At 40.0% G+C, this 11,478-nt stretch overlaps 1 protein-coding gene across 1 annotated transcript in view; it reads right to left on the minus strand.

The window, feature by feature from the left end:
- The window catches only part of ADAMTS12 (ADAM metallopeptidase with thrombospondin type 1 motif, 12), a 680,205-nt gene that overhangs the window by 434,278 nt on the left and 234,449 nt on the right, over positions 1–11,478 (minus strand). The window contains exon 3 of the mRNA XM_006896807.1: positions 10,131–10,281. Coding sequence (XP_006896869.1) covers positions 10,131–10,281 — 151 coding nt within the window. The remainder of the gene's footprint in view (positions 1–10,130; positions 10,282–11,478) is intronic.

The raw sequence follows: 11,478 nt of genomic DNA on the forward strand, positions 1-11,478 counted from the left end.
GAATGGCAAAGGACACACCAACAAAGGAGATTAATCAGAACTGACTTTGACAAGCACTGTGGCAATTGGACAATTAAAACAGACATTCGGATGGCGGGGAATAAGAACAAACTGGGGAAGAGGGTAGAGAGAATGGTGCAGCAATGAAGGAATGAAAACCCAAAATCCCTGTAAATGCTCATTAAAACTAAGAAAATTTAATAAAATTAAAAAAAAAAAGAAAGCTAGACTGGTGGTCAAAAGGTTGGCCCTGTATGTGCCAGAGCATAAGCTATTTGGCTCATCTTTCAGAAGTAGATCACTCGATCTGCCACAGCACCTTTGGGTGGATCCAAACCTTCAACCTTTTGCTTAGCAGCCAAGCACATACTTGTTCTTGTCAGATGCTGTCCAATCAAGTGACTTTTTACATTACCAAGCATGACGTCCTTCTCCAGGACTGACCCTCTCCAATAACATGCCCAAAGTATGTGAAATGCAGTCTTCCAAGGGGCATTCTTGCTGCATACCTTCCAAGACAGATTTATTTGTTCTTTAGGCAATCCATGATATACTAAATACTCTTCAGTGATACCACAATCCAAAAGCATCAATTCTTCTTTTATCTTCCCCATTCATTGTCCAACAGCCACATGCATATGAAGCAGTGAAAATACGATGGCTTGGGTCATGTGCACTTAACTGCACTTAACTAACTTTGGTACTACAAAGAAGTGGGTTCTTACAACATATTTACCAATGCAATATGTCTTTTGATTTCTTAACTGCTGTTCCATAAGCCCAGGTAATAGAATTCTTGACAAGTTTAATTTTTCTTCTGCATTTATCATGATGGTGCTTATTTGGTTTAATATTTACTAACATTTAACAATATCCTAGCCAGGTCATTTAAAAGCTAACTCAGTATTTTTAACGGCACTGATCAGAAGTCCAATTGAGTCTTGATTTCTTGCAATACAGTGGCCACTGTATTTTTGCAAATGGCACACCCATATCACTAATGTGCACACACTTATAACACACAAAAATTAAGAAATTACACAGAATGTTCTGGCACAGCATGCCCATGATAGACTACACATCTCATGACATTTCCAGAACTGAGTCTTGGCCTCATTTACCTTTGCTCAACAGTCTGAAAATGTTACTTTTGGTCATAATTGTATGGTAAAGTTATAATCCATGATAAACAAGTCATGGATCTTGCCCTAGAACAAAGAAGGGCCAGGAAAAATGAGTGCATGAAATGGGGAACCCAAGGAAGAAGTGTGAATAATACTGTTTGATTAACTAGAGAAATTGTAATTGATGTCACAAAACAAAATGTATAAATTGTTGATTTGGAAACGAAGGTGTTCTATAAATTTTTATCAAAACCACAAAATATGATTAAAAGGGAGGATAACTGAAATAAGTAATTCCAAATGAGATAAGAGAGAGATCCTGAAAGACAAGATAATCAATTCCAAGGAAATAAAGACTTTTGTTAAGTGATCCTGTTTGAAAGCAAAAGCATTGATTTGGGGCCTGCCCAGAGACTCATGTTTTGTCTAGAGGGGGATTCAATAGAAAGCGTATTCTATCCTGTATCAAATGGAAAAAAAAACAAAAACCACAAAACCAAAACCCCCACATGAAACTCCAAGATCAAAGCGAGCCCCTCAGCTCACCAAAGACTCACCAGTCTCACTGCCATTGAGCTGACTCACAGCTGACCCTCCACTGGGTTTCCAAGTCTGGGAAGAGACTGCCCACCTTTCTTCTGTGGGGCTGCTGGTGGATTGCAACCATCAGAAAGATGTAACATTGGGTGGGGGTGGTGGTGGTTGTGTACCATCAAGTCAGAACCAATCTAAAGCTGACCCTCCAGCAGGTTTTCAGAGGCTGTTAATCTCATGGGAGAAGATTGACCACCCTTCTCCCACATGAACTAGTTACCAGAGCTCAAGTCAATTAAAAAAAATAATAAAATAACATTAGAAATATGGTAAGAAAAGTAGTAAACCTTTTGGGGAGGGGAAAATGTTTTGAGTTTGGTTGTTGTTGTTAGGTCCTGTCGAGCTGCCTACAACTATAGCAATCCTATGAACAACAGAGCTGAACCTTGTTATATATCCTGCACCTTCCTCATGCCAGGAATCAGAAAATAAGCAATCAAAATGGCATGCATGTGTTGGGGCAATGTGCAGCCAGGCTTGAAAATTGTGAAGCCTTGTAGCCAATTTATGTCTTGGTTTGTCTGACCAGAGATGGGTGGAGAGACAGGTGGAGAACTGCATGCAGGCTGGTGCTACAGTGAGCAGAAGTTACCTGCCTACTCCTGATTTCACAGTGGCAGCCCCATGTAAAGAAGTGCATCAGGATAGTAGGACCAGGTGCACACTGGCCAGGCCCTGCTGGGATCCTGGATGCTAGTCTTGCCTATTTCATACTAGGAAGTGACATGAGATTTCTCTGTACCTTAGCTTTCATGCTTATCCTGGGGTAATCACGTTGGCAGGAGATCCACGCAGCCTGAACATAGCAACTGGGCCTCTGGATGGCAAGGTAGAATGCAAGGAACCAGCTTCGACCACCAGAGTGGTCCTGCAGCTTCTGAGCTGGGTTGTCTGCCCTGGTGAGGTGCATTTATAGGACAGGAAAGAGAGATTGCTTCCTGCTTCCTACACTGGAGAAAGTGATTGGCAGAATAAAGAAGGAATCTGGTCTAGAGAAAGATTACATTAGAGGTGGGTTGATGAGGATTTGCTGCTCAGAACCAACCCCCCACATAAACAAGGCAAAGAGTTAACATTGCATTCATCAGATGGGAAAGAGAATGAAAGTGAAGTCAGCAGCATGTAAAAAGATATCCTTGTATAGTGTGCAAATGAAAAGAAGTATGTACAGATCGGGGTGAGAGAGTAGACTGAATGGTATGTAAAAACATGTGTCACCTGTTCACAGGAGCAATGATTTTGTAAATTACTGCCTAACTTGGGAGGGACTGGAGAGCATTATGCTAAGTGAACTAACTCAATACCACAAGGACAAATACTGTGTAAAATCATTATTGTAGGATAAACATGAGGATAAAAGGGTGGGTGGAAGCAGAGGGGGCAGGAGGGGCAGAGGGTTGGGTGTTAATCATAGGGTTGCACAATTTGATGGGTGGGGGGGGTGAAGGAAATAGTAAGGATCTTGTGTGAAAAACAATGCATTTAAACTTTGTAAATAAATCAGTATAAAATAAAAAATAAACAGTTGTTGTTGTTGTATATCATCAAGTCAGAACCAACCCATAGTAGACCCTTCAGTGGGTTTGGAGAAACAGTAAATCACATAGGAGTTGAATGCTCATCTTTCTCCAATGGAGTAGCTCATGGATTTGAACTGTGTACCTTTGGGTTGGTAGTGAAATTGCTTATCACTGAGCCACTAGATAAAATGTCTCCCTGTTATTAAGCTTCTAAAAAGGCTAAAAGCATTAGAGGAAATAAAGGAAAATCCCTGGAGGCCAAAAAAATAAGAGAAAAATGAAAAGCAAGCAAAGAGAATCTGATAAATCTTTTGGTGTCTGTAGTGCCGAGTTACTCAGTTAAACACTAAATCCAGTGTCATTTGGAAGGCACTGTGTAGACATGATTAAAGCCTATAATCAGATGACTTTGAGTAAAGATGATTATATCAGATAAAATGGGCAGACTTGATTCCATTTAAGTCTTTAAGAACTTAAGGCTTCCCTGAAGTAGAAGAAGAAATTCTACCTGTAGAAAAAAAAGATTCAGGTGTTGCCGGTGTGTACTGTCAATGGGAACTGACTCCTGGCTCACTTAGCAAGTTTTCAGAGGCAATAAATTGCACAGGAGGAGACTGTCCATCTCTCTCCTGAGAGCAACTCGTGCTGCTTCGAACTGTGTATCTTTGGGTTGGCAGCACAACTTCCTATCACTAAGCTACCAGAGGAATGGAAAGATTCAGCTAGTGCACGAGAATCCTGACCTCTCACACCGTCAACCTCAAAAAAAACTTCACACATCTCATTAATTCTCATAACTTCATAAACCAACTCCTTGAAAAAAAATGTGTTTGAGTATCAACTCCTACATGTTCTACTTTTTTGGCTGCGACGTGACGGATGTGTGAACTTATCAACTGATCAGCAGCACCTGCTACCTCCAGAGTCTTCACTTAACACAGGAGGCAAGATTTGAAAAAAGACACAGCTAGAAAGTCAGATCAGAGACCAAGTGGAAAAGAAAACAAGAAAAATAACAAACCTACATTTGGCTGCCTGGGTATTCACCCTGTGCAGAAAAGAGAAAGTGATTTCCTGAGAACCTCAGCTGCAAACTAGTCACTGAGAAGCTACTGTTGCAATTTAAATTGAGACTATTTGGAATTTTAACATTGACCATAGTGAGATAGTAATTCATATTCATCAGACCAGAACATCGAAATGGGGAAAATATCAAGTGTTAGAAAGTAGAACAATAAGAGTTCTCATTCACTGACTTTAAGTATTAACTTTGGATGGTAAATTTTGAAATACTTGATGAAGTCATAGATACATATCCTATGAAATGGTTGATTCTGTGGTTATTGTTAGGAGTCACTGACCCAGTCTTGACTCTTAGTGGCCCTGTGTAAAACAGAAAGCAAGTTTGTCATGCTATGATGACTTACACATTGCTAGGAAACCAGGAGACACATTGCACTGGAAAAGTCTGCAGTCGGGCATCTTTTGAAATTATTGAGGAATAATGATGTTAGTTTGAGGACTAAGGTGTGTCTGATTCAGACCCTGGGCTTTTCAATCACTTGTTATGCTGCTACGAGTTTGAAAATTAATTACAATGAGAGAAGAATTGATGACTTTCAACTGTGCTGTTGGAGAAGAATATTGAAGATCGCACTGACTGACAAAAGAAAAAAAATCAACAGACATGTTTTAGAGATGGTGCAGCCAGAGCGCTCCTTGAGTCAGAGATAATAAAGCTTCACTTTACATCCTTTGGGTATGTTGCTAGGAGAGGTTATTTGGAGAAGGACATCATGCTTGGAAAGGTAGAGGGACAGCAAAAGAGAGGACAGCCCTCAACCAGGTGGATTGACACAGTGAGTGCAGCAGTGGGCTCGTGTGTGTTAGACACTGGTGAGGATAGGATAGAGTTCAGATCAGTTGTTCACAGGATCGTTACCAGTCGTACTCAACTTGACAACACCTAACACCAACAATGATGCCAGAAGCCATTCCAATAGTTTTTCAAGTAACAGCAGGGTGACATATAGTGGACAGGTTTCAGTGGAGCTTCCAGGCTAAGACAAAGAGATGAAGAAGCCTGTTGGGATAGTGCTGGGGGGAAAATGCAGTGAAAACCTATGAAGGGCAGTGAAACATTCATATCACTACTAGATACCTATCCTAGCAAACTCTGCACCTGTGTACGAGGAAATATGGACAACTAGGTGTCCTTGAATCCTTGTGCAATAGCCACGAACTGGAAGCTGTTCAGATCCACTCTCAGAGGGCTGGATCAAGCACAGAATATTGGCATAAAGGAACATCTAAACCAAACCAACCAACCCCACTGCTGTCAAGTCTACCGCCACTCACAGCAACGCCGCAGAGCAGAAGAGAACCACACCACGGTGTTTCAAGGAGAAACCTTGGAAGCAGACTTCCCCATAGGGTTTCCAGACTCAATTCCTAGAAGCCCACTGCCACATCTTTCTCCCATGGAGTAGCTGGTGTGTTTGAGTTGCTGACTTTGCATGTCATAATCAGGTGTTCAATCACCACACCAGCTGGGCTCCTCTAAAAGAATGTCTGCAGTAGAGAAAGTGATTGGATTACAGCTTCATGACCCAGCACAGCTGAAACTTACACACATAATCCGGAGTACCAAAAGAATTCCACTGTATCTAATAAAGCATCACATCTTTTCTTGGTCTTATCGTAGAAGATAAAGCCAGGACCAGATGCCTACTTATCTATGTCTTCTAGCTGGGCCGTCAGCTCTTTAGACCAAGAACTATATCCTATTCACAACTGTATACTTTCAGAGGCCAAGAAAATGTCCAACATATATCTGTTGAAAGAATGACTATATTTATAAGACACATCCCCAATAAGACCCTGCATTCCTAGCTTGGAGTTCTAGTACAGGAAGCCTAAACTCCGACCTTATACCCACAGATCTCTTTCTGTTATAAATGACTCCTCAGCTGTTGTTACCTAGACCTACAGACTACTGTTAACCTCTCCAATCCGTCTTACTAGAACTAAAGTTCTAGATACTTCCATCTTACACATTCATTCAAGGTCCAGCAATCTATAAACATTATAACTATTCCCAGAAAAAAAGACTATGAGAAAGGAGCTTGACATCATCATAAAAATCTAATTGGGGAGTTTGGTCTATATCTGATTCAGGCAAGTTACACATTTCCCACCATGAATTGCAGAAAGGTGATCATAGCAAAAACAAGGCCTTTCTAGGACCTGACTAACATAAGGCTCAGAAATTCCAAATACAATAAGCCTACCGGATTAATTTAAAAAATTTAGTTAAAACTGATCAAACCAAAATCAATATACCATCCCATTACAATGCCTGTGATAAAAGAGTATGACAGCATTAGGCTACACTGATAATCTCACAACTAAGTCTTATTGGAAATGTCTGAATACCATTCCACATGGAAATAAAAGTAAGTGAAAGGAGTGACTTAAGGGAAAAGCAATTGGACCATTTTCTCTCCTGAAGCACTAGGGGTATTTTTAAAAGTACATTTTTTTTTTTTCTCTCTCTCTCTCCAACACCTAGAGTGCTCTTGCTTTAAATGTTGCAAAGAGAAAATGTCTCTCACACAAGACGAAGGTGATCTTTTTGGACATAATCACAGTAATTTACTCTCCTGGTACCAACTGTCCAAAGCGTGAAGTATACCTTACTGGCGGCTAATGACATCCAAACTATCAGCTAATTCTGTAATCTTTGCAGTTTAAAGTGATACAAGAACACTGCAATTTCTGTATTCAGCAAGACCAAGTACATTTTAGTACCCTGAGATCTAGAATTCTAAATGTCACACAGAGTGTAAGAATATCCAAAGGCACACTCTGGAATTTCTAGCTACAGTTTAATCACTGTCTTGAATTTATTGTCTTTTTTTTTCTTTTTTTAATTTTCTTGAATTTATTGTCTTTTGAAGACACATGGTTACAAACAACTCTACTTGCTCAAAATCTACAAAATGTACTTTCCCCCCCTTTCTACCAAGGCTATGTAGTAGAGGCAGATGTGCTGTTGTTCTTGTATGCTTTTGAGTCAATTTCAATTCATAGCTGACCCTCCAGTAAGTTTTCAGAGGCAGTAAATCAGATGCCTATCCTCCTGCGGAGAAGCTGGTAGATTTGAACTGCATGCTTTTGGGATTGCAGTACAGTTCTCACCAGGCCACTGAGGTTCCTATGTACAGAGAGACATAAGTATATGCTAATTTAAGCGTCTTTAGTTTTAATTGTTATTTTGTGACATTTCATTTCAATGGCTACTGAAATCTTCCTTTGCACTTTCCTATGCTACATACTGTTTGCAGAGTGCAGTCCTCCTATGGGGTTTGTGAGAATGGTTGATGAAACACTATTTATACTCAGGGGAATCCTAAAGAATAAGGGCAAGTCCTGAGGCATGATAGAACTTGGACTAGCAAGCTGGACCAGGTTTCACATCAGCTAGTTTTATACCTGACATTATCATTCCTTCCTTTCTCTGGGTCACAACTGGTGAACTCAGGAGAAAAGGAGAGCTCACGTGGCAATTCTGCTTTCTGCAGTAGGAAGCAGGTATACAAGAGTATCTTCTAGATGGATGCAGAAAAATTGGCAGCACAAAGACGGTTCTAGGGTGAAATTATCAGAGATGGCTTGATGGAGGGGCTAAGTCTTAATCAGCCTCCTGCACTGCTGTCAAGTGAGTTCTGACTTAAATCATCCCTCCACTGTGTTTCAGAAACTGTAATTCTCATGAGAGGAGTGACTAGTGGAGTCAAACAGCTGGAGATGTGCAGGCTTTGAGTTAACAGTTGCAGCCCACCCTGGAGTGCCACCAGGGCTCCGGGAAGTACAATCATGCCACAGCAGGACAAGCATCACTGTGGGGCTGTGGGTGCGGCTGTTGCTGCTGTTGGGCGCAGTCCAGTCTAGTACAACTCCTAGAGACCCTATAAACAGCAGATCTGAACCCTGTCCTGTCCTGTGCCATCCTTCTCATCTCTGGCACACTTGAGCTCATTGTATTTACTGTGTCAATCCATCTCCCTGAGGGTCTCTTACGCATTGGAGTGTGTGATCTAAAAGAGAACAAAGTGTTTGGAAACCTCACTCTTTTCCTGACTATCTTTTGTGTCTTCCTGACTATACATTTGCTATTCCCAGTTCATCCTCCCACCCCCATCAGTTCCACCTCTCCTGGGAGAGAGGTGTTCAGGATGAGTGGGAGAACAGCATGCTACCTCATTTTAAATGGCATTTCACTCATTAGCTAAGGACTGGAATGATTATCCAGCCAAATTCACTCATTGCCCGAGTGACTCACTGAACCACATTGATGACCTAGTGATCTAAAAATTACCTAATTGCATACACAGTTTTATTCAAAGTACAATTAAGAAATGCACAATTTATCTAAGTGATTGGATCAGTGGTGAATGGAAGAGTACTAAAAATTTACATTGAGAATAATAAATGCTCTATATTGTATGCATATTGATAAAATCAGTCATGTTTTTAAACAGTCATGTTTCCTCCTTTCTCTCGGTAATGTCTAGAGGGAGACAGACAATAACTTATCTGATTTATAATGAACAGGCAACATCGTACTAACATCAAGGAATTAAAACAGCTGTATCTTTTTTGTGCCCAGGAATTTTTCTTATCATGGAAGGGCCATTCTAAGAGAAACAGCCAGAATATTGTTATGCAGTTTAGGGCTATGGTAAAATCTGGAGTGAAGCTACCTATCTCCTTGTCCCTTCATAACTTTCATTTAAATATATATTTACTTACAACTGTTCTTCAAATAGGATGAGCTCCATTTGACACACAGAGTGAATAAGCTTTCTTTGCCTGTTTGCTTACTTTGCTTTCCTAACACAAAATATTTGCTATTTCAACATTCTTTACAAATACAATTCAGTGACACCAGTGTGTAAGGGCAATGGCTACACAATATGAAAATGATAGTAAGTGGCAATTCACATTCCTTCTTGCAAAGCTTAACTTCAGATTCCTCTGAATCCCTTAATAAGCTTCACTTTCCCTAAATCTTCGTCATCTATTTGCCATTCAAGGTCCACAGTTTCCAAACCCTTAAGATGTATAAACACCATTATGAATTCCTTTTGTTAACTGTTCTTCTGGGGTTGTTATTTCACTGAAGAAGTGAGAAATTATACAATATTTAAGAACATGTTCCAATTTCCAATGGCCTTTCACTCTTGTTCTATTATCTCCTACACATTAAAGAGAATGTGACAGTTACAAGAAAAAAAAAATCGGGTCCACTTATCTCTGAAAACTACCTGAAACTGTTTCATGCAAGTTGGAGGAACAGTTCAGATCCTAAGGCAGGACACAGACTGCAGGGAACAGAAGATTTTATGTTGAATTGATAACATGTTGATCTTTTGTATTTTTTTAGCTTCTCACAGGTTGCAGGCAGAATCCTTAAGCATTCAAATGCACCTTTCACAGCCAGATATGGACTGCTGTCATGTTACAGGCTATACTTACATATTATAGCACTGCAAATACTGAACATTATCATGTCGTTTATGTAAAATATCTTCCTCTAAGGCACTCAAAAGAGTTTTTAGAAAATATTTCCGAATTCTGAGGATCATATGAGTATCCTCACGTAAAGGCACCAAAATGAAGAGGATGCTTTTTTCTTCTCTTCCAATTAACAGTGGGGAAGAGATCTGAGTACAAATGAGTGAAATGATTTACACAAGGCTATATACATTCCAGTGACAGCACAGGGAGGAGATGATGCATTTGAATGAGAACAGGTCATGTTGCAATGAGACAGTCAAAAGAACAAAACAAACCCCTCAGTCTTGAGAGGACGTTTATGTCACAATACCATTTAGTCCACAAGTTGCCTCCTTCATCTCTGAAGCTCCGTGCCTCTGGCTCCTATAAATGATGTGTGGGTGGTACTGTCCCTCAGCCAGTGGATGCTTTTTCACGGGCTCAATGAAAAAGTCTCCATGCGGTAGATGGAAAAATCCAGTCTGTAAACATAATCAAGAAGGAAATTTATTTGCATCACCTTTTTTTTTGAATCTCTGCAGGAAAAAAAAATATATAATGCAAACCTTTATAGCACTTTATTAATGCATGTATTTAGTTGAAAAACTACTATTCACATTAAAATTATATTATCATGATTCACATTCTAATTATATTATAATAATTCACATTATTATATTATCATGATGATAGCTGAAACTCAGAGGGGCAATGTTTTCAGAGTCCGCTTTTTCAATGTCTCCATAGCCATGGTTGTTAAATGCTTTGGAGTCACGGATCCTTAAGTGTCTCCAGTTTAAGAAATGTACATATATGCTTGCATCTAAAATGTAGCATACAGTTTTAAACTCATGGGTTGTGCTGAAATCCATTCCTATTGTATCTATGGATTTCAAATTAAGAGACAAAGTCTCTCAGTCTCCCTAGGTTGCCACTGTCTGATTGAGCTCCATGCACAGTGCAACATAATCAGATGAGAAGTGGACTGTTAGGAAGTGATTTTTAGAAAAGATTGCCCGGCATATCTTCCTAGTTCATCTTAGTCTGAAAGATCTGCTAAAAAACCTCTTCGGCATCACAGTAACACACAGCCTCCAACAACAGATGGTGACTGTATGTGAAGAACATTGGCAGGGAAATGAAACCAGGTGTCCCCCAGGTTTCCAAGAATCCCACCTGAGTCACCATAAACTTTTTCCTATTATAGACATACCTGTACCCTTTACTTCTCTTAATACCTATATTCCAGACTCCATCAAGAGCCTTTTTGGATTATGTGTGGAGCCTTGTGTAGTATTATGTGTAGTCTAACCACATGTCCACTCAACTCTAGGAAGTGGTTAATGCCGTCTGCTCTCAGGAAAAGAAAGTATAGTAGTAATAAGTCTCTAATCTAAGATGAAGGTTCAAAAGTCTGTAACTCTTTGGATTTCCATTCATTCATTGTTGTAGATTTGTCCCCTCCCAAGGCTCCCCCCTGACCAGACATTACCCTCTTGGAAAAGTAAAAGAAAAGATTCTTTCATTATTTTACAAACCCTCCACCAGGTCCACTCCACCATGTAGCCATCTCTCTAGACTCCTGTCATGACAGAAATACCTAATCACATATCTCTTTTAAACAGTTTTCTCCCTTGTCTGTTTCAGAGCAGCATACATTATTGAACCCATCTTACTCA

The sequence above is a fragment of the Elephantulus edwardii genome, unplaced genomic scaffold (assembly GCF_000299155.1).
Source record: "Elephantulus edwardii isolate Elephantulus edwardi_28Jun2011 unplaced genomic scaffold, EleEdw1.0 scaffold00191, whole genome shotgun sequence".
Lineage (NCBI taxonomy): Eukaryota > Metazoa > Chordata > Mammalia > Macroscelidea > Macroscelididae > Elephantulus > Elephantulus edwardii.